Source organism: Hylobates moloch, unplaced genomic scaffold (assembly GCF_009828535.3).
Source record: "Hylobates moloch isolate HMO894 unplaced genomic scaffold, HMol_V3 SCAFFOLD_22, whole genome shotgun sequence".
NCBI lineage: Eukaryota > Metazoa > Chordata > Mammalia > Primates > Hylobatidae > Hylobates > Hylobates moloch.
The window spans coordinates 40,422,759-40,447,303 of NW_026652297.1; the positions used below are offsets into that span (position 1 = coordinate 40,422,759).

The window sequence follows — 24,545 nt, forward strand, 5'->3', positions numbered from 1 at the left end:
ACCTTACCCAGACTCACTTTTTACTCCAGTGATAATTTTCAGTACTTAAAATGGTTTTTTTTCTTGGTTTTCATGATTCATGAATTTCTGATTTGTCTGTTACCTTATCATCAGCATACTTCTGCATCTTCCTCTTCCCTTTCTTGATCTGAAAGTGCTTCTTTTCTTCAGGGTTGTGTCCTAACCCACACCCCCTCCACTCCCACTTCTTTCCATTTTACACTTTTTGCATGATTTCAATCTGTCTATAGTTTCTGATAGAATGTATGCTGAAGACTTGAATAAATATGTTCAAAAAGTAGTTGAGTAAGTCTGGAGCTCATGACTTATCTGTGTTGAAGATATTTATTTCAATGCCTTGTGTGCATTTCAAACTTAACTATATGCATCACTGAATTAATTATTCACATCCTTAGCTTATTTTTCTATGGCCATGTTTAGTTTGATCTTTCTTGTTCTCTCTTTTTCGCTTTCTTCATTTCACTCTATTGATTTTCAGGGTGCTCTTTGTGTATTAGGTACTAAGCCGATAGTCAGTACCTAACAGTGCAGCATGCAATAATGACCTTTTTACCTGGTATTCCCTATATCACTTGTCTAAGTCGGAAATATGGGTGCCAAATTTTGATGTCCGTCTCGTTAAATCTAATAGCAAGTCGGTTGCAAATTTCTATCCATCCTATTTTACCCCCTAATTCCTTTACAAGATTCTTTACTGTATGCACATTATAAATCTTCCATTCAAGCCACTGTAATTTCTCCCTGCCATTGTTACAGTGTCCCAATGACCTCTCTGTTGCCAGCTGTGCCTGCCCCTCCCCATCCCACGTGTTCTATACATTATATCAAAAGTGATCTTTTAAATGTAATATTATTATCACCAGCTCTTTAAATGTTTTCAGTGAATCTCTATTTCTCAGATGGTAAGTTTCAAATATTTTAATGTCAAACAGGTAAGGAAATCATCCGTCCCTTTCTTATTTATGCAAAAAAAAAAATCCAAGTCCAGTTTGACGTGTTGAGCTGAAAGTACCTTTGAGGTACACAAAAGTAGACACTGAGTAGTAAGACTCTGAGTACCAGAGTCTGTAGCCCAAGAGGGTAAATGAACTGAAGATGTCAATCTGGGAATGTTCAGTGTATGACCATGAATGACGTGAGTCTGGATATGATCATGTGGGGAGGTGTTTTACAGTGAGATGTGGAACGGGGCCTAAACCTGAGACTTGAAGAAATAACAACACTGAATGTTTCAATAGAGAACGAGTGGCCAGAGTGGGAGGAGGAAAGAATATATGGTATTATAAAAACAGGTGAAAGAACGAATTCAAGAATAGCCATCATTACCCTTAACAATCAAATAAGAATGCAGATCAATGTGCACTGAATGTAATAGCTTGAAAATCCTTAATGACCTTAGCAAGAGCTACTTCAGTGATTTGATAGAATGGATATGGTGATAAGGGGTAAATATCTGGTAAATAATTCAACATACATTGGCCATGAAGGGAAAAGAGGGATTTTGTTTACCTATTTTTTAAAGATGGCAAAATTTTGATTCTACTATGAAGACACATGTACATGTATGTTTATTGCAGCACTATTGACAATAGCAAAGACATGGAACCAACCCAAATGCCCATCAGTGATAGACTGCATAAAGAAAATGTGGTGCATATATACCATGGAATGCCATGCAGCCATAAAAAGGAATGAGATCATGTCCTTTGCAGGGACATGGATGGAGCTGGAAGACATTATCCTCAGCAAACTAACACAGGAACAGAAAACCAAACACTGCATGTTTTCCCTTATAAGTGGGAGTTGAACAATGGGAACACATGGACACAGGGAGGGGATCAACACATACTGGGGCTTGTTGGGGGACGTGAGGGCAAGGGGAGGGAGAGCATTAGGACAAATACCTAATGCATGTGGGCCATAAAACCTTGATGGCAGGTTGATAGGTGTAGCAAATCACCATGGCACATGCATACCTATGTGACAAAGTTGCATAATCTGCACATGTATCCTGGAACTTTAAAACAAAATAAAGAGATGGCAGAATTTTGAATATGTTGGCATATTTAAGTTCTTTGATGTTCAGTTATTTTTAGATGATAAAAACATAGTTAACGATGTCTAACTCACCAAGTGGTTCAAGATGAGAAATAACCTAGAATATTATCTGACACATCTAATACATATTGGACCATCAATATGTATAAAATGTAAGTCTCCCTTCTATCCCTTTTCTTCTCCTCCCCTTTTCCTTCCCCACCTCCACTGAGTTGGCCATCCTTCGTAATAGTAAAACCATTGTGCTTAGTTACAATGGAAATGCGTTTTTGTCTGTCTTATTAATCTGTGATCTCTTGAGTGTCTCTCTTATATTTGTTTCCTTAATTGCTAGGCATATTGTAATATAAATGTATAATCTCAGCTCATTAAATGGAATTGCATTTTCAGCTCTACAATTTGGATACCAAATCTGTTGGCTCCTTTTCAAAATATGTTGACTTGACTTTGTTCTTTCCAGGTTGGCAATGGTTAACAAAGCAAGAAAAATAATATGAACAGCAGCATGTCTACCTTTGTATTGTAATAAAATAGCACTTGATTTCTGCATAAAGAACTTTTGTTTGGAGCAGGTAATGACAAGTTTAGTCACAGCTTTATTCCTAATTAGTATTTTGGAGACGGCACAAGAGGAGATGTGAATTCCTGTCCAAAATTTAAAAGCACTATCTGAACCACTGATCTAGATAAAGAATCCAAACAAGACTTTAGAGTTTGAATTTGGTTTTTTGCAGTTGTTTTATTAAGCATGATTTTCAAAATGTTTTTCTTCCTTCATGGTGACTTTGTGTCTGTCAGCTGAGGGGAAACTTGGATCGAGTGTCTAGTAATCAAAGGAATGGAAGATGAATAAGTGTAGTCTTTTTGGGTTTTTTTTTTTTTCAGGACGATTAACTCAATGGCATCTACCTGGAATATAGATTCACTTTGCGTTTTTAATTCTCATAATGCTTTAAGCTGGTCTCCAATAATTACCTTCTATAATTGGAACAAATTTATAATTTATGCTAATTCATTCTTAGTCACCCAATATATGGAATCCGAGCTCATCCATATGTGTCCCTGCATTTCCTTTGGAGATCATTACATTATTAGCCTTTTACTCACTGACAGAAATATTTTTATTCTTTGTAGATCTAATTTTTCCAGTGGTACATGTACATGTATGTGTGATACGTATCTGTGTATCATTAATTGTATGTAACTCAGGCGTCAGCTTTTAACACCCGTTTATGTATGAACATTTGGAATCTTCAATGGTTTCGTAAGATATTTTCTCAGCACTTGAAGATATATTACATGGTAACAGGAACAGGAAATGAAAACATAATTAATATTCTCGCATCACCACTTTAAAACATTATTTGCATACCTCAGATAATGGAGGGAGGGGTAAATGTGAATACAGAAGCAGTTTTCAGTGCCTCTAAAAGCCAGCTCCTTATAATCTATCTTAGAGAGGTCTGCCCAGCCAAAAATAATCTTTTAAGATGAAAGGGCACATCATACGATGTTTTAGAGCACTCTGGATATCAAGCTTTGGCAGCATCTTCTAGGTGATGCTTCACTAGAGATTCAAAAGCAGATTGTTTTCCTCTTTGCAGATGGGAAAAAGCAAAAGTAGAAATAACAAAGAGCAAGATCTGTCCCACTATGGAAAACACAGCTGAAAAGCAAATGGCAGCATGTAACCTCCCTTACAAGCCGTCTTTTGATTACATCTCTCTCCCCATTCTTATATTTATGTTTCTTCAGTTTAATGTTCTTTTCCTCTGATCATCATTCTGCAAACTCTTTTTAAAGTAAACATGTTTCATTCTTCACTCATGACAGTGTTACAGTTTCAGTAAACAGTGGATGAGGATGTTTGCTTTCCCAGAGACCATTTACTTGTCATAATGAATTTAAAAAAAAAATAGTATGAGACTGCGCCTGACTTTCACAACTGAAGCGGGGAAAGTAAAGGACAACACTGTCTGACAAGAGACACACAATGTCAGAACATAAAGTTCTGTGATCAGTATTCAGGCTTCTGCAGAGGGACGGACGTCTGTCATTTCATTCAGCATCAGTGAGTGTGATTCTGTCTGTGATCATGAGGTTTTCTATCATTTGCTTGGTTCTGCTGCAATGGCTTCACAATTAAGCTGAATTTCTGCTTCCTTTTGTGATGCTTAATCAGATAAGTGGAGCTAGATTGAAGAAACTGCAGTGTAGGTGGCTTTAAAATCAATCTGTAGAGCCTGGAAAGAAAAGCAAGACAAAAGGGGAAACATGATAGTACTGTTATAAATAACTTGAAAGAAATATTATCAAGGAGAGAGGAGAGGACAGGTGACATCTAATCTGAAAGTGGTGAAGCAAGTAATGGCCTGAACTAGCATTAGGCAAGAATATGCCCCATTGTGAGCAGAGAGACATTGCTGTGTAATGGTTCAGTCCCATTGGAGACTTATTAGACAATGCCAAGTCAAATTAGGCAAATATTAAAGAGCAGCCTTTCACATAGTAAGACACCTAAGAAAATGGCTAATGCCTTGTGGTAGAAAAAATATATATTTGAGGGCTACTAATTCTAGTTCTACCATTTCCCAAGCATATAGCCTTAGGCAAATCATATAATCGGGAACATGGGAAGAATAAGATTTTCTTTGCCTATCTTGGGGTTGCTGTGAGGATCAAATAAGATCGTGTATTGAACGACAATATGTTCACTCGTGAGTGTAAAGACAATGGCCGACAGCCCTGTGGTTTTCTTTGCCTTTTCCTCATGATCACAAGATGGCTGCCATATTGTAGAATCACATTGGTGTCCAATACAGTCACAAGAACAGGAATACCAGTCCCTTTTCTCAGAAAAGCAAATGTTCTCCTGTAAGTTCTCCAGTTGACTTAGATCCAGTCAGTCTTCTTAAACATTTTAGGACATTAGGATGTATCGCCACAGCAGGACTTCATGGGTGCATGCTGCACTCATTTCTACGTGGTGCCAAAAGCAAAATGAGACCCCAGATAATGTTCAGGGGGATAGCTTGACTTGGCATGACCTATCCGCGGACAGATACTGAGCTTGAGTAAGTTTTTTATGTCAAAATAATTCAGGTCACATTCTGAACATTTGACAGTAATGATATAACTGGAGTGTGTGCATTCAACTGAGAGCTGTCCTTTAAATCACCCACCTTGGAGACAACACCCTTATTCTAACAATGTTGCCATTCCCAAGAAAATTGTTTGCAATTCTTCCTTAGGAGTGATCATAAAAACCTAAAATACATTTTCAAAATTTTCTTTAATGGTGACAAGTTTCTGTATTTCAATGTAATTTTGCAAAGAGCCAATGGTCGTTCCAACCAAATCTAGCAAATGATAGGATAACTGAGCTTAGTGGATTAAAGCAAGACTTAAATTTGGAATCAAATTATGTCTATATATGTTTATGTGTATATATGTGTGTGAGTGTGTGTATGTGTGTGTATATATGGTTTAGGCAAAGTACTTAACATCTGTCTCTTTGTCTATAAAATGGGGGTGATAAAAATGGTATTTACCTCATAGAGATGCTTTATGGATTAAATTAACTAACACATGCATAGTGCCTAAAAGTATTTGGCACATGGTAAGTGTTCATGAAATGCTAGATATCATTATTAGGCTGGGAAATAATCCATTTGATCAAAACTCACACTATAACCTAAAGCGAATGAGAAATGTATTGGTTAGACCAGAGTCCTGGCATGTGCGAGTCTAAAGCCTTCCTCATGGTTCCTGGAATCCCATCTTCACCTCTGCCTGGTGCAGGTTGTCCCTGCCTCATGTCCTTGGGTGCCGTCTCAGTTCAGCTGCTCAGCAGCTGGAATGCAGACCTCATCCTTCTCCCCGTTTTCTCACAAAAGCACAATCAGTATTGCTTTTTGTAAGATGCTAACTTTACAAAAGCTTTGAGTTTATGTGGGGAGTGATCATGTTGTGTACTTCTGTGGCCTTCCAGCTTTTCCCTGGCTCTACCGCTTATACATCTCTAATAGACCTGTCTCTCTACCCTGTCCCACTAGATATGGTTGTCTTCCCAAGACATTTTTTATTATAGTGTGAAAAAAATATTTATTACTCTCTCCCTAATATAATTCATAAATCTTAAGTGAATATGTGAAATTCAGTATGAAAAATGTGTAGCCATTATGAAATATTAGTGGCTCCCAGAATATATTGAAGAACAGCTCTCTCAGCAGTCTTACTCTTCTAGGTCATTTCTATGCTCAACTCTGGGAACTAAAGCAAAGAATAATGGACCCCTCCCTCACCTCTATCCGTAAAATACAGTTTGAAATGTTCTCACATGTGTGCATGTATGTATATTGCACCAACCTCTAAATCTGCATGGACAGCAATTTGGGCTAGCACATTTATTCAGCAGGTGCCATTGAACATCCTTAGATGGGAGATACTTGAGATATTGTTCGTGTTCTTAAGGAGCTTGCCGACAAGTAGAGCAGAAAGAAAATGATCACAGGCAATGAGATGAATTGAAATACTTTAGAAGTCATAAAGCTGAGGTTGCATCTATAATATGTACGAACAACTCCATTTGATACTGAGTCTACCAAATCCCAAGAGAGAAGGCTGGGAATGAAGTGTAGGAGCACATGGTTGATAATATCAATTAATGGGCCTGATTTGCATTTTCCGTGGGATATGAGGGTAGATTTTTGGGTTGGTCCAGTCTAGAATTCAAAGGTTAAGGGGCTTGGGGTCCTGCATATGAGGAAAGCTGGATTTTAAAGCAGCTTTCTCCTCTTTCTAGACTAGTCTTTGGGTTTTGTTTTGTTTTTTCCATTTCTAAAGGATTAATGACATCACTCTCCTTCTCATTCTTTTATAGAACATTAAGAACAAGAACAGAAGCATGAAAATTCTCACATATTGTCTGGTGGAAATAAACATTTAGGTGTAAGGTTTATGTGTGTACATACTAGATGTCTTTAATAAAAGATCAGAGTAAGTGACATATTATGACGCATAAAGACATATTCATATGTTAAGCCAGGTCTCAGGTAAGATAATCTCCCACAATGCATCATTCTATTCCCCTTCCAGTGGAGACTCCCTCTCCAATCCGATTACATCATGCTGCCTATTGGTGAGAAAACTAGAAGCTCATCAGTTGCATACCTTCTGTCCCCAGCTAACCAGAATAACTGATCAGAAACCTACTGTCTGGCATGAAATCTAATTGTCTTTGATGTTCTGCTTTTCCAGATTTGTTTATAAACTGGAAAAAAAACTACAAATTGCAGACCATCTGTACGTAACACTATGCTAATGAATGCTGGCGTTCTGAAAATCCATAAGCTCATTACCTCTAAGTAGCTAGTTTCTTTGTATGTTCTGAACTGGGATTATCTATCTGAACCAAGTAAGTAGAAACCAGATAAAGAATTGTTCATCCGAGGAGTGAATGCCTCCAACAACCTTCAGGAATGTTAGGCCTCTCTGTCAAAAAGATGACCTGTTAGCAGGAGGTCGTGTGCATAAGTGATACAAATGTCTGTTAGCCACAAGGTGGTCAATTTATTGATCCCATAACGCTAATTTGAAAATCTGTATTGCTTTTGTTAAGAGCTTAATTAGGGATTTACAGTGTAGGCAATTTATTGTTAAATAATTTCTGAATTCAGCGTACATGCAAACCCTTATCATACCTGCAGAATATTGGATATAGGTTCAAAAGTTATGTGCTTGCCAGTCATTTCCATGAGAAAGCCATGAGAATGGGCAGTAACACATAAGCACCATAACATTCATGGATGGTTGAGGAAAATGATTTAGTGAAAGGAAATTAAATCCAGTGTAGGGCATTGAGCTCCTCTTTGTGATAACATTCACCAGGAGTCAGAAGTCTGCTGTATTGTGGTTTTTGTGGACAAGGGGGGCAAATCTACGTCTCGCTCATGAATATTTTTTTTTTTTGGTCCTCATAATATATTTTGTAATATATGGGCCATCATATAAGAATCAAAAAATATTACATTGAAATAAATATCTCTGGCTTTTCATGAAAAATATAAGATCTGGCCACACTGTGCCTGTGTTCTCTCATGATAATGACAGTCTGACCCTAACCAGTGGCTACACATTTACACAGGTCTTGCGGTCTACATTTTGCCACGGTTATCACTTTCCTATAATTTCTGATACTAAAGCTAAATACTCTGTAAATTAAAGACCACCATGACACATGAAAAGCAAAAGAGATTATTAAGCAAAAATGAGTTCATTGTCACTTTTCATTGCACTATCATTTTTTAAAAATACCCATGCCTCTGTCTAAAAAGACAGAAAATGCCACATTTTTTAAGAAAAATGAGTGTGAGCTCATTCTTCTGTGGAAATGAAGAACAGTCCCTTGTCTTTAGTATGCAAGCAGTGCACGTGGAGGTCTCATACCCAGCACCACTTCACTAATTTATGTTACCTCCCTGGCCCCCAGGAACACTGGAGTTTGCAACTGCTGGTGTCGAGAATTTTTTTTCCTATTTTATTTATTAAACTGTTCTACATTAGGAGCACTTAGCTCATCAAAAATGTTTTAAAGTTTCTCTAAGTGACAAAAGCATAAATCCAAGTGCAATTTGTCACTTTTATAAGCCCAGAAAATACCAAACTGATTTCCTCATAAACATCCTGCCATCAGTTAAATGGATAAACTATTAGGTTACGAATAAAAAAACAGTTCCACAGTTAAGTGTCTACTACTATGTTGATTGTTTATAGACATAATTGGATTGAAGGACCCCAGTCATAACACCATAAACATCAAGTATACCAGCATATATATATATATATATGCTGGGGTCTGTATGTATGTAAAAAGTTATTTGATGCTTGTCATTTCCATAAGAAAGCCATGAGAGTAGGTTTTTATAGGGTTTGTGGGTGTCTGTGTGTGTGTGTGTGTATGTGTGTGCATGTATATGTGTGTATATATGTGTGTATGTGTATATATATATGTGTATGTGTGTCTGTGTGTGTGTGTATAGATAGATACACACATCTAAGACACCTTATTTACCTTATCAATAGTTTTCAAACTATAATTTTGGAATGCCTAGACGCAGACCATAGTATATGTCCATAGTGCCTATGAGTGATTGGGGGTAGACCGTACAGCAGGGCCAGCTCATATGATAGCACAAGTTGTGCACCAAGCATCTCGAGCATGCATCATTTACATTGACAAGGGAGGATGTGAATCATCTCTTCTGGAGTTGTGCAGTGGGCCTGGCATGACCAAGTTTATGCATCTTAGGGACCCTCACATCTGCAGTTCAGATACCTCACTTCTGCATCAGTCATAATATCTTCCCTTTTTTAATCCTCTTTCATTTTGGGTTTCAGATAAGCTTTGAATTGAAGAAACACTCTGCAGCTAAATATAAATTTGAAAATCACTGTGCTACATGATAAGTAAAAGAGATTTTTTTTTAAGCTAAAGTAATTTGTTTTTAGATTATGAAAGATTTTACCTTGAATTTGCCATAATTAACTACCAGAAAAAAAGAATAATTACCCCAGTTAAGACTTCTATAAACACTGCATTCTCTTCCAATGTTTACATTAAGCATACATATGTTTATTATTGTTTTTGTTTTATAAATTTATGATAACACTAACCATAATTTTATATATTTACTCTTTCATGTATTATGACCCTTTTTTTATGTTTTTACTAGTTGAAACCAGAGCTTTTAATGTCTACACAATACTAAATCAATTGTTGAGTCCCAATTTATTTTTTAAAAGCTTCATTATTTGTCTTGTAGCTTTGGCATGCTTTAACTCTTTCCCCCTTGCATCATTTCTTTTTTCCTCTTCTTTTTTGTTCTTTTCTCTCTCTTTTTTCTCTTTCTCTCTCTCTTTCTTCTGTCAAAAATAATTTATTGTTGTTAAACTCGCACCCTTAATATTTTCTTTTGGTAAATTCCTAAGCCCATAATGACAAGTACAAATGATATAATTATCTTTAAGACTATCAAATAGAACCAGGCACTGTGATTCATGCCAGTAATCCCAGCACTTTAAGAGGCCGAGGTGGATTGCTTGAGCCCAGGAGTTCCAGACCGGCCTGAGCAACATAGTGAAACCCTGTCTCTACAAAAAATAAAAATAAAAATAAGCCGGTGTGGTGACATACCTGTAGTCCCAGCTAGTCAGGAGGCTGAGGTGGGAGGATTGCTTGAGCCTGAAAGGTCAAGGCTATAGCTCACTATGAAATGATCACACTACTGTGCTCCAGCAGTAGTCTTTTGAGACATTGTCTCAAAAAATAAAAAGGAAAAAAGATTAGCAAAAGGAGTTAAGCATTAGGAAGAAAAAGCAGGAAGGGGTGGGGCTTACTATTTTTGAAAGGGTTGTTGGATAAGGGCTCTGTGAAGAAATAACATTTGACCTGAGATTTAAATGCAAAGTGGGATTGAGCCATGGCACCACCTATGGGAAAGTTCCTCAGGGCAGAGGAATCAGTAGGTATGAAGGCTCTGAGGTTGGAACTTGCTTTGAACTTTAGAAAGTTCAAAGGGCAGGAAGGAGTATAGCACGGCTAAAGTGGAGTGAGCTTGAGGCTCTGAGGTGGCTAACACACAGAGGGTGCTAGACCCCCCATAAGGATTTTGTTAGCCTAGAGGTTTCATTCTAAGTAAGAATCAAAGCCACTGAAGGATCTCAAGCTAGAAAGTGGTGTGGTTTCATCCCTTTGTAGAAAACCAACTGTAGAGGTCAGAATAGAAGCCACAGACAGACCAGTTTGTGAAGAAACCACTGCCAAAGTCCCAGAAAGAAGATCATGGTAGGACAGTGTCTTAGTTCATTTCTTGTTGCTCATAACAAAATATCTGAAACTGGGTAATTTTCAAGGGAAAGAAATTTATTTCTTACAGTTCTGGAGGCTGAGAAATCCAAGGTCGAGGAGCTATGTCTGGTGAGAGCCTTCTTGCTGGTGGGGACTCTCTGCAGAGTCCAGTGGTGGCACAGGACATGGCATCACATGGCAATGGGGCTGAGCAGGCAAATATTTCGAGGTCAGGTCTCTCATCTTGTTGTGAAGCCACCAGTTTCCCTTCCATGATAACCCATTAATTCATTAATCCATTCTTTCATTCATTCATGAGGGGAGAGTCCTCATGATCTAATCTCCTCTGTAAGACCCCACCTTTCAATCCTGCCACAATGGATGTTAAATATCAATATGAATTTTGGAGGGGACAAATATTCAATTCATAGCATGGTATTAAACAGTAGGTGAAATGTTCTCTGGTCTGCACTCTCAACAAAAAACAAACAAATCACTAAAATGAAAACTCCATGTGTGTTTGAGAGAGAGATTTTAATCTTGGCTATTTTGGTAGGAAACATATTGCTCTAACATTAATTTTAGACTTTATTCTTAGTGCTACATAATATTTATTCAATTGTTTAATTGTCATGTGTTTAGTGGATTTTTTTTATTTCATGTACTATATACTCATCTTTATGCCAGATTTACTGGAATGGGTTTTTATCATCAACTTAAATGAAAGTTTGAGCGTTCATATTATTTTTACTCATACCATTCATATTATTAATCTTATATCTATCAAATTTATGGCAAATATTTTCCTAGTTTGTTGGCCTCATTCTTTTGTGCATGATTTTATTTTTCTTTAAGTTTTCAACTTGAAGCCAAGTTTCTACTTGACGGTTGTACCTTTAATTTTCCTCTGAGCCAAGATTCCTTTAGGACAGCTTTGCTTGATTTCCAGGTGCTAGGACTCCTTTAGTTTCAATCTTCAGGAGCACTGCCCACAGGGCTATCTACTTGCTATGAATAATTTATTTATGGGTCAGTGCCAGACTTTCTCTAGTTCCTGACCAACTGTTTGAGGAGAGGTATGAAAGAAGAGGACAGCTGAGCAGGGGACATAGGAGAAGTTCTTGTTAGATGCTACAAATAGCAAGTGTAAGGAATTAATCAGAAAACAGGCAATTTACCCCTGAATTTCTGACCTAGGAGGAGAGTGGAGGTAGAGCAAAAAAGTTCCCAGACCTGCTTTCAGCTGACCAGTTTCTTCCTTGCAGTGATATAGGAGTGATGGGAATTTAAAAGACCTAATTCTTTTGGCTTTACAGTAAGTGTTATACCTTAACATCAACTGTAGAGGCAAGAATAGAAGCCACAGACAGACCAGTTAGTTAAGAAGCCACTGCAAAAATCCCAGAAAGAAGATCATGGCAGGGTGGGGTCTCAGTCCATTTCTTGTTGCTCATAACAAAATACCCAAGATTGGGTAATTTTCAAGGGAAAGGAATTTATTTATTATAGTCATTATCTTGAGACAATGTGACTCTCAACTCTTATATTTTGGTGAGAATGTGGATTTACTTATATTTCTATTTTACCCATTCATTGTAAGATCCAGTGAAAGAAGAGATCATCTTGATTTTGTTCACCTAGTTTTACCCAGATCTCAGTACAATCTCTGATACTCAACAGATGTTTAGGTATTTGTCAAATGAACAAATGGATGGCTCTGAAATATGCAATGGTAGTAGTGAATGGAAGACATTGTGTCACAGGCTGGTAGTCAGATGTATTATAAAATTGGTTCCCTTGCCCTACTTTGTTAAACAGAGCAGCGCTTTTTGGCTCTGATCATTGTCGGTACCTACACTTCCAGGCTGGTGCCATCAGGAACCCCGGGATTTGGTAGTGAGATTTGCTTTTTTACTTCATTGTTTGGTACCACTCGGCTCTGACAGCTTTACTTTACATTTTACTGTAGTTCTCAGATCTCTTCCTTGTGCTAGTTGGTATCATTTTCTTTCAAATTAACCTCTTCTAAAGTAAGTTTTGGATAGTGATGATTTGGGGTATTTAAGCTCTCATTCATGGGGTGGTACTTGGGGTAAGTATGGAAGGATTCTAATATGTTTTCCCCTGGTAAATAAATCCCTTTTTACAAAGACAAATCATTAGTAAACCAATTAATTATAGAAGAGATGACACTTTTTTTTTTTTTTTTTTTTTTTCAGATGGAGTCTCGCTCTGTTGCCCGGGCTGGAGTGCGGTGGCCTGATCTCAGCTCACTGCAACCTCTGCCTGCCTGGTTCAAGCGACTCTCCTGCCTCAGCCTCCTGAGTATCTGGGATTACAGGCGCGTGCCACCACGCCCAGCTAATTTTTGTAATTTTAGTAGAGACAGGGTTACACCATGTTGGTCAGGCTGGTCTCCAACTCCTGACCTCGTGATCTGCCCGCCTCGGCCTCTCAAAGTGCTGGGATTACAGGCGTGAGCCACCGCGCCTGGCCCAGATGACACTTTTTATTGGTGATAAATTAGAATTCTTTAGACTTAAGAAATGAAATGAAGTATCCTATTCTAAAACCAGCTTTCAATGAGCTGTGCTTGTGGTGAGCAGAGTATGACGAAATGCCCCTTATACGTATGCTCCTATGTGACTTCTCTTTGATGTCATCACGGTCATTGCTTTCTGTGATAAATTTCAGTTTTTATGTGTCCCTTAAATTACTGTGTTTTACCTATGCTGATAACTAGAGCTGAATGGTTGTTGTCAAACAAGAGATGTGTCTAGTGCTACCAAGGGGCACTAGAGAGTAGAGATGTTGCTTAGATATGGAAGCAGAGGGTGAATAAGGAAATAACACAGATCAGAGGAAACCGGCATGTGATGAAATAGAGGTGCTCAGGGTGGTATATCTCCATTTGAAGTAAATTGAGGATCCAGGGAGCAGAAGGCTTCCATCTGCGTCTTCCTTTTGTGTTCAAGGAAAGAGAAGTTTGGACCAAGGATAGGACCAAGATAAAACTGGGAAGAAGAAAATAGGTTCTTCAGCATCTAGGAGAAAACACATCCAAAATGGGAGTAGCCTGTGCTCAGAGGATGGGGAAGGTTGGGCTTCTCCAGAAGAGGGGCTGGGCCTCAACTGTCTCAGCCAGCTAACCCAAGGCCTAAATGCCTCTTCGGTCACCGGAAGAGTAACGTAAATGACCGCCAAAGAAACTTAGCTCAAAATCTACAGAACACTGAGCTTTAAATTTAATTTATCTGCTTATGATTGCACAAATCTGTATTACTTTAGCCTTGGTACAATCTCAAACCTTTATCAAAACTTGTTTAAATTCAGGCATCTTGACTTGAAACCTTGTCTAATAATATAATATCCTCTCAACACAAAATACAAGTTCTACATTTATATGTTGGTTTTCTGAGCTCCACTTTGGACCAATTATTGAAATATCATCATCATCATGAACGTTGTAATGAAATGAAATGGCCTAATTGCAGTCACCTCTTTTCTCTCCTCCACTGCATTTTTAGAAAATGGGTCAAAGTCAATGTAGGATATTTGTGTTCTTTTCCTGCTCCCAGCTTATTAGCTTGAGTATCCATTTCCTGAATATAACCAAATTTACCAAATAAAAGGGACAGGATATGGAATAAAGAAACCAATCATTGCTGTTGCTCTATATTTTAGATACATCTCTCTCCCACACCCAAATCTGCTCACTTTTCAATTCCAGAAAAAGAGTTCTGTTTTTTTTTAGTGACTTGTAAACATTCCTTTCTTCCTGTAGGTGGAATGGCTGAAAAATGAAGAGCCCATTGACTCTGAACAAGATGAGAACATTGACACCAGGGCTGACCATAACCTAATCATCAGGCAGGCACGGCTCTCAGACTCAGGAAATTACACCTGCATGGCAGCCAACATCGTGGCTAAGAGGAGAAGCCTGTCAGCCACTGTGGTGGTCTACGGTAAGACCATTCCAAAGGCCAGGAATGGATAGGGAGGGCAGAAAGAGGCAGAGGGATGTGTATTTTATTAAAACTTTCAATGTCGAGACCTGCAAAGACCTTGGGGTTCATTCACTGCAGTGCTCTATCCTGCCTCCCCCGTCTGGCAGGTGAAAAACATCACTATTTCTATTAATGTGTTTGCTGTTCCTTCCAATATTGCACTTCTGTGTGATAGTCAGTGACATTTCCAATCTCTCTTTTAAAAATAATAAAAAGCTGTTTATTTTCTCCCATTATGTCTATATTTGAAAAGAATTGAGATGGGCAACTTCTGCTTCCCACGCCTCTCAAACCCAACACCCCAGTTTTTCCTAGACCTGCTGTCAGGTAGTCTCTCCCCTGGTATGTGAAATCCTCCAAAAACAAACAATACTATTTGCTGAATATCTCAGGTATTGTATAAAAGAAGTTCCCAGCTATTTAAGTAAAGGCATTCCCTTTCACAATGGAAGAGTCCTGGGATTTATTTTTGAAGCACTTAAAGTCATAGAAATTCAAATGCTGATATTTTCTTCTTATACTCTGGATTTTCAAGTGCTTTAGAGATTTATTGATGAGTTCTTTCTATTTCTTATAATTTCCTTGCAAAGCAAATTCTGTGTCCCTCCTATTTCAGATGAATAGGCTGAGGACTGGATGAGATGACCCCCCCAACTGTCGTCTCATGATAGAGCAGCCAGTGGGGGCTGCACAGTCTCTCGGTCCCTGGATGCCTGACTCACAGCACCTGGCACAGTGGCTTGCACATAGTAGGCAATCAGTAAAAACCTCTCTCCTTTTTTTCTCCCCTCCCCATTTTTCTCTCTCAGTGAATGGAGGCTGGTCTTCCTGGACAGAGTGGTCAGCCTGCAATGTTCGCTGTGGTAGAGGATGGCAGAAACGTTCCCGGACCTGCACCAACCCAGCTCCTCTCAATGGTGGGGCCTTTTGTGAGGGAATGTCAGTGCAGAAAATAACCTGCACTTCTCTTTGTCCTGGTGAGATATATGCAGATTCCCTTTTCCCTTCCAATCCACCAACACTATTAAGCTGGTGTGAAGCAATCAATGTTACCTTCTTTTCCAAAGTTACCCTCTCCCAAGTTCTTAGAATAGAACCTTTATCCAAGGTGCTAATGTAGAGCTCATTGTCGTGGCAGCAACATGGGTGAAATACCACGGTGCAATGTTTTGGGGCATATTTTTTAATACTCAGATGACACTGAACATTCATCGTCAATAAGCCAATTGCTATGAAGTCTTGTTATACTGCCAGCATTTGGTTGGGCTAAGCCATCCCCTTCTCTCCTTGGGTTCTCCCATCTTGTGGCCTTTATTTGTATAATAGTTAGCAGGGATTAGGTAAGTTGTCTTAAAGCACAAAAGAACGGGTACCAAATGTTTGACTCTTTATCATTAGTTATCAACTTTATCAGTTCCAGCTTTGTATTTATTTATAAGACAATTGATAGAGACTGTATACTGTCACAGCAGTCTATATTTTACATTTGGTCTATGCTTGCCTTTCTTTCTGTAAAAAGAGATACTTCATTTACCAAGTATGGCTTTCATAAATTCCTTTGTCTCTTACTGGCTGTAACCCAATTTATACAACGAGAAATAGATGAGATGGAAGATGACTTTCCTTATGAAACGCATATCCTCCCACTGAGAAATAAATTGACCCTGGGTCTCACATGCACTCCAGAACATTAACTCCAAGGACACTGGACTAGAGTCTCATGTCTTTATAATAAAATTGCAAATTTAGTTGCAATCGAAGTTAAGGTGGGGCTCTTCCCAGCAGCATATTCTTGGAGTTTCATTTTGGACTTATGTTCAATAAGCATTTATTGAGTGCTTACTATGTGCCAGGTACTGTGCAGGATGCTTTTACATGCATAATGTCATTTACTCCTGTGTTGTGAGTTTTATTATCCCCAGTTGGCAGACGTGGTAGAGTGAGGCTAAGTAACTCGCCCAGGGTTGTTCAGCGGATAAGTTGGCAGATCCAAGACAAGGACTCAGACATTTTGCTTCAAGTTCAGTATTTTTTTTTATAGTACCCTATTCTTGACTAATTGCTTTAGATTTAAAATTGCAGTATCTTAAATAACCCACATAAGCATGGTTGAACTATTCCTAGGAGGTAAAGGACAATTGCCTCAGACATCTGCCATGATCTCTAGGGTTCCTTTTTAGTGGAATTAAATTCAGTTTGTTCATTTCTACATCCAGCAGCAGTCCATGACCCAAGAAATTCTATTTATATAAGTCCTGGTGTCTTGGGGTTTCACTGACCTGTTTTAGTTTAATACTATCAATATATTTGGGTTTAACTTTATATTGTTTAGGGGCTTCTAGGGCTTAAAGATAGTTCCTTATACTCTGTTCTAAACTGTCAACTGCTAAGAAAGTGGCTGATTGTCAGTAGTTACTGCACACAGTTTACCTGTCCACCTGAGATGCACTTGGGCATGAAAGACTGGGAAAGAATGGGTCATGACAAGTTTTTAGCTGACCCAGTGGTGCTGGAATATGAATGCTTGCCTCAATTTGGTAATTGGTCTCATCCTGAAATAGCAAGAGTATTATACCACTGCTTTTGTAAGCCTGTCTCTTCAGGAAAGAAACCATGGAGAGAAGATAAGTGGATATGTTCTTTTGTTTCTGTTTGGTGGTTATTTCCTTAAAATCCAGCTCTAGAACAACAGCAGTCCTGGGGTGAGTCTCCTGACAGCTACTTGATTCATTCTAACGATGGTTTCTTTTGTTTCCCTTTGAAGTGGATGGGAGCTGGGAAGTGTGGAGCGAATGGTCCGTCTGCAGTCCAGAGTGTGAACATTTGCGGATCCGGGAGTGCACAGCACCACCCCCGAGAAATGGGGGCAAATTCTGTGAAGGTCTAAGCCAGGAATCTGAAAACTGCACAGATGGTCTTTGCATCCTAGGTAACACTTTCGCTTTAACATCTGCAGTGTTTGTTCATAATACCATTTATGCATCTCAAGAAAGTAAGCTACAGCCATTAATGTGGTTAAATAAGCTAGCAGAAAGCCAAGTTGCTAAAGGCAAAAATAAATTAGGTAAAAAGTGCAGAAAAGCAGACAAATGCATTTTTAATAGAGATGGTATAAATGCATATATTGTATCACTGTGCATTCTGTTGATGTGTGTACTTATTAAATTAATTTGATAACATTTTAAGAGTAAGAAAAAATAGTTAAGAAAATATTTTTGACTTTTAGAAGCTACCATTTTTAATTTTGGTGAAATTCTGATACTGATCACTCTGTGGTTATATTTCCCCCCAGGAATTTTGCAAGCACATTAAGCATTTAATACATCTTTAGAGACCATGGGTTCTGTGGCAAGGAACATGTCTTATTACTGTTATCTTAAAAATAGGCTGGGCGTGGTGGCTCATGTCTGTAATCCCAGCACTTTGGGAGGCCGAGGCGGGCAGAGGTCAGGAGGTGAACCCAGGCTTACCAGAAGGTGAGCCATGTGCCTCCACCTTGAGATCAGCTCACACAATTATGGGGAAAGGAGAGTGATACCTGAGGAAGTGGGTGGCTTTGTATCACAGTGGTCTGGCAGAGTAGCAAGTAGAATGCTTGTTTCAAAATTCCCAAGTCTTTGCTTTATTCCTGAGATTACATTATTGCCATCACCAAGGGACTATCTGCCTGGGTTAGAAGGTATGGGAGGGTCAACTAGAGTCAAAGAGAAATAGGTTTTAATTTGGTGCTCTTCCTTATTTACTTTGTGTTCTTTGGGCAAGTTGCTTAACCTCTTATCTTCTCTGACTATAATTACCAAATATGATACCCACTTTTTAGTATTGTCAAGGCTAAATGGTAAAAGAACATATTTGAATGTTGTATGGCGCAGAGTAGGTGCACGCTTGATATGGATCTCTTCTCCACTTACCCACTCAGATGAGCCAAAGTATATTGATTTTGCTGGGGTCTTTAAAAAACACGAGGTCAGGCGATCGAGACCATCCTGGCTAACACGGTGAAACCCTGTCTCTACTAAAAATACAAAAAATTAGCCAGGCGTAGTGGCGGGCACCTGTAGTCCCAGCTACTCGTAAGGCTGAGGCAGGAGAATGGCGTGAACCCGGGAGGCGGAGCTTGCAGTGAGCCGAGATTGCGCCACTGCACTCCAGCCTGGGCGACAGAGCAAGACTCCACCTCAAAAAAAAAAAAAAAAAACCTAAACAAAAAAAACACACAAGACTGAGAACTTATTTCTCTAGAACTGGTCGCCTTCTTGGAAATTTCTCTGGGAAATATTCAGCAAAAAAAAAAAAAAAAAAAGAAAAAAAAAGATACCATAGCTTACAAGTTCGTGATCTTCTCAGTGAGATGCGTCACATTTTCTTTGGGAAGATGACAGTATGGAGGAAAAAGCTAAGTTGGGTTTATTTTTCTGCCTCAGTATGACTGAATACCCTTGAAGGCAGGCACCTGCTACCTGTTGTATTTTCAGACTAATTCTGTATGGTTCATACATTGGTTAAAATGATTAGTACATTGAAATGAGCATTTCCTGATAGCCTATAGTGCCTTTATTTGCTAGTACAAGCACTGATTACCCTGCATGCATTAGATACAATGCAGGGAGCTGTAATGGAAGACCACCTACCCACCAGTTTTAGTTTGGGTATGCTCTCCAATAAATGCATACCAACCATTTGCTGCCTTCAGAAAGCCTTCTCCCTTCCTAAATGTAAGGAATCTCAACACAAGCTCAATAGAAGGATATTTAAAGAAATGTGCTTCTCACCTCTCTTGAATACCACCAGATTTTTCTAATGCACACATTTGAGGTGTGACTGTTTTTATTTCCACTACGGGAAAATACAAGGAGAACACTTAGAAAACTACACATGGCCAGTGTCCATAGGACGAGTTCATTTAATAAGCCAATAAATTGCTTAAAGCAACTACCTGAACTACGACCATGAGTGGCTTCAAGGAAAGAACTAAGCTTTTTGAATTTTACGAGTACATATACATCTGGTCAATTTTATGTGTCAACCTGACTGAGCCATGGGATGTCCAGATATTTGGCCACGATTATAAATTAGTACAGTTGGGCAGTGAATTTCATGTCTTCTAAAGAACCATGACAATATAACTATTTGGCTACTGGTTGAAATTTTTATAGTCATAGTAATAACCTTCACTAACAACCACAGGTTGTACTTGCACTTGGGGAAAATCAATGGATATCAGGCTTCAATCTTAATTGACTAAGACTTAATCTGAGAATTACTGACTGGAGACAGATATGGTTAGCTCTCTTAATGTAAGAAAGAATTGTTATCCAACACACAAATATTACTTTTTTGCATTTGCATTGTAATAGTTTGTCACTTACCAATTGAATAAGAGTTCTGTTTAAGGCTGAAAAGACTTATCAGCACTGAGAGTGTACTGGCAAGCCTCAATCCTAACTCTGAAATCTGAGATGCTGTATTAGTCAGGGTTCTCCAGAGAAACAGAACCAATAGGATATGCACACACATAGAGAAAGAGTGCAATGAAGAGATATTTAAAGATATTTATTATGAAAATTGGCTCATGTGATTCCGAAGCCCAGCAAGTCCAAAATCTGCAAAGCCAATGTCCCAGTTCAGGCCCAAAAGTTGGTAGGCTGCTATGGAACCAGGATCATCTGATGGCCCAGTTGGAAGGCTGTCAGGCAGGAAAAGCCAGTGTTCTAGTTGGAAGGCTGTCAGAAAGGAGCATTCTCTCTTACGCAGGGGAGGGTCAGTCTTTTGTTCTATTTAGGTCTTCAACTGATTGGATGAGGCCCACCCACATTATGGAGGGCCATCTGCTTTTTTTCAGTTTGTGAATTTAAATGTTAATCTCATCCAAAAACACCCTCACAGAACCATCTAGAATAATATATGACTTGATATCTGGGCACCCCATGGCCCAGTCAAGTTGGCACATAAAATTAACTATCACGGATGCTTATGTACTTTTGTGAAATTAAAACAGCTCAATCCTTTCCTATAGTGGAAATAACATAGCTAGGAAGATAGGCTTGGAATGTGTAAAAAGATCTCTGTTAAATACCCCCATGAGCTGAAAATGCTACATAAGCCTTTTCTTTCTATTCAATCTATTAATTTCTTCCAATTCCTTTTTCACTTCAGCACGTTTTTTCTAGCCTTCATTGTATGCATATTAGTGTATTTGTCAAATATTATCAGAGGCTTTTGATGGCTATAGTGATGAAGAGTTTTGAAGGAGAAAGGGTGAAGTCTGTGAGATTATTGATGTAATTGAGATATATTTATTTGCATATCAGTGGGAAACGGGTGTATTCATAAGACCCCAACACCAGGATGTATTCTATCCTTTTAGATAGAAAGTGGCTACCTATATCAACAAAAATGAGTAACACCAGACATGGTGGCTCACACCTGTAATCCCAACACTTTGGGAGGCCAGGGCAGGAGGATCCCTTGAGCCCAAGAGTTCAAGACCAGCCTGGGCAACATAGCGAGACCCTGTCTCTACAAAAAATAAAAATTAAAATATAAGCCAGACATGGTGTCTTATGCCTGTAGTCCCAGCTGCTCTGGAAGCTGAGGTGTGAGGGTGAAGCTGCAGTGAGCCATGATCGTGCTATTGCAGACCAGCTGAGGCAACAGAGTGACATCCTGTCTCAAAGAATAAATAAATAAAAATAACACTTCACTATCTCTTCAGGAAGCACTGAACAGTAATCCAATTAAATGATGCCAACATCACTCTGAAGTTCTCACTGGTACTCTGTCAGAGTGCTCTTGGTGAAAATAGCTGTGCTCTGAGGATAGAGCTCCAATGAAGGCTGGCTTTGATTAAAATAGCATTTGGCAACAGCTTTATGGAGCAGTAGCTTTGTTGAAGAATCTAGGTCATATTACAATTTGGGAATTTTCTTCATCCTGATTTTCTTCCTTGACACTCAACATGACCCTAAAGCAATTCCTCAATTTCCACCTTCTCGTGGAGGATTCACAATGGCATTTCTTTGCTCTTAGATGACCTACATGTCTTTGATTTTTATTTAGCCGTCAACAAAACATTTGGTTTTTCTTTGTTGTCTCTGAGGGTTGCATTTCTCCTAGAGATGAAGCTGCTAGCTCTGAATGATCACTTTAATATTTGGGTATTATTGTTGCTTGGTCAGTTGTGACTAGAACACAGAACCTTAATGTTACACTGTCACAGATGGCCACACCTAGATGCTCTCAACAAGAAAATAAATACAGCTGGCACAGTGGCTTATGCCTGTTATACTAGCATTTGGGGGACCCAGGAGGGAGGATCACTTGAGGCTTGGAGTCCAAGACTATCCTGGGCAACAGAGCAAGACCCTGGTCTCTACAAAAGAAAAATAAAAAACTAGCCAAGTGTGGTAGTGCATGCCTGTAGTCCCAGCTATTTGGGAGGCTGAGGCAGAAGGATCACCTGAGCCCAGGAGATCGAGGCTGCAGTGAGCTATGATTGCTCCACTGCACTCCATCCTGGTTGACAAAGGGAGACCCTGTCGCTTAAAAATCAAAAAGTAGGTAAATGCCCCAAGACTGGTAAGAAGCAGATTAGGAATTTGGGGACAGTAACAGTGAATCCACGAATCTAAATTACAAGCATAAACATGCAGTGCCTTTATACTAGAGTATTGCTTTTCCAGAGGAAAAAGGTAATGATGTGGTATGACTGTCAAGAAACAAGAACTTGTTGATCCATGTTTTCTGAGCTTGAACACCAGAATCAGGTAGTTTCCTGACCATTGGTCTTTCTCCTTGCTGGACATAGCTGCGTCTGTGCTCTCAGATCACAGCCAGAGGGAAATAAGCTGCGCATGCCTCATTGATAGGAAGAGAAAGGTGAAAATAGCAGGGTGTTTAATTTGATCCTCCAGCAGATATAAAACTAAGGGCATTAGCTTGAGAAGATTAAATGGGTATGCTTCAGAAGGGATTAGCACCTAGATGTGTAGTGAGACTAAAGCTAGAGAAATGCCCCAGGGGCCTGAAAGACAGAGAAAGTCTCCAAGGCTTAGCTATCTGATAGCTAATCCGTTCCTCTTGTCAAGGTATAACATAGGTCAGTTCAACATTGACAGTTCAAAAACTGAAATATCAGTAAAACGGTGGTTTGTTTTCACTTCTGATGGCTACAGTGATAAGAAAAGTTTCAGTTGATGGTTAGGAAACTCCATCAAGGATAAAGACGTCTACACAATAGCAGGTTAAAATAAACATCCCTGAGCTACATCTAATAATCTAAACACATTGTCTATTGAACGATCTACTTAAATGACCTAGAGGAAGCACCTGAAAAGGTGAACCTGTAATCACAGGAAAGGCATGTTTGCTTTGTTAAGCATTTTCTCTTGGACTATTCTAAACCTTATTGTTAATCCATTACAGTAATTACCTGAGTTCCTTCCCTGTATTTCCTAGGGCACTGAATGAGAGAAATTTCATCCTGGAGATAGCTCTATGCATCTAAAACAACTGATTCTGTACTAGTGGTTTTATGGAATACTTCTTTTGTTTATGGGATTATAATGGATGAGTGTCCCTTTACCCAATCAAAACCTGTCAATTCCTTTCTTTGGTCAGAGTCAGTAATCATACTTGACTCAATCTAGACTTTTTGTTGGACAAGTTCATATTTCAAAACCAGCTGAACCAGCCACACTGCACAATTGCTTAATGATAGCGTAGTTAAACTCTCTAAAGTCAAGAAATGAAAATGGCATTAGCAAGATAACATACCAGCACAATATATTTTTATGTGGCCACGAAGCATCCTACTGTTTGCTAATTCTCCCAAGTACTTTTAATTTATAGGACATAGTAGGTGCTCATTTTTACATAAAGACTTTTTCCTAGAAATACTCAATAGCTTGCCTTTCTGCATAACAATTGATTAATTCAGAATTTGCCTTCATGTATACTGCATAGCAAATGTAGATATAATATTGCAGACCCACAGGAGTCATAAGAATGTAGATTTGGGCACATATGGTGTCATTAGCAGCTTAGCAACCATCTCTCCCCCATGCCCCAAATGAACACTTTCCCATGGTGGGACCCAATATGAAGACCAGTGAGGAACAAGCTTTAACAAGACAGAGTGGAGTGGTTCAGGACTGAAGTTTCCGTTGTGTTTAATTAAAAAGAAAATAAAGCAGAGATAGTGCAATATTCATGTGTCTTCGTGAAGGCTTTAAAAACAATTTTTTTACAAAGCTAAAACTGTCATTTTTGTGCCTCTTGATGGGCACTTGCACTCAAGTGCCATATCCTGAGTGGATTGGACGTAAACAAGATCAAGAATAAAATGCACACAACAAATTACCATAACGCTTCTCCCTTAGTTATCCACCCACTATTGATTTTTCTATTTTTATGCCTTGTTAATAAAAAGACATTTGATTGTTTTTTTGAACTTGATCTCCCTTTTCAATGAAGACTGGCCTTCATCCATTGGTTTATGATGGATGCGTATTTCATAAGCTATTAAAAATCTGTGGCCTTTCGGCCGGGCGCGGTGGCTCACGCTTGTAATCCCAGCACTTTGGGAGGCCAAGGCGAGCGGATCACGAGGT

The 24,545-nt window shown here is 38.9% G+C and overlaps 1 protein-coding gene across 8 annotated transcripts in view; it reads left to right on the top strand.

Moving 5' to 3' along the window:
* The window catches only part of UNC5D (unc-5 netrin receptor D), a 561,176-nt gene that overhangs the window by 432,881 nt on the left and 103,750 nt on the right, over positions 1-24,545 (top strand). For 5 of the 8 annotated variants that reach the window (XM_032144088.2, XM_032144090.2, XM_032144089.2 and 2 more), the window contains exons 5-7: positions 14,712-14,892; positions 15,744-15,911; positions 17,699-17,863. In XM_032144088.2, coding sequence (XP_031999979.1) covers positions 14,712-14,892; positions 15,744-15,911; positions 17,699-17,863 — 514 coding nt within the window. The remainder of the gene's footprint in view (positions 1-14,711; positions 14,893-15,743; positions 15,912-17,698; positions 17,864-24,545) is intronic. The other 3 variants (XM_032144094.2, XM_032144093.2, XM_032144095.2) reach the window with 1 other exon arrangement.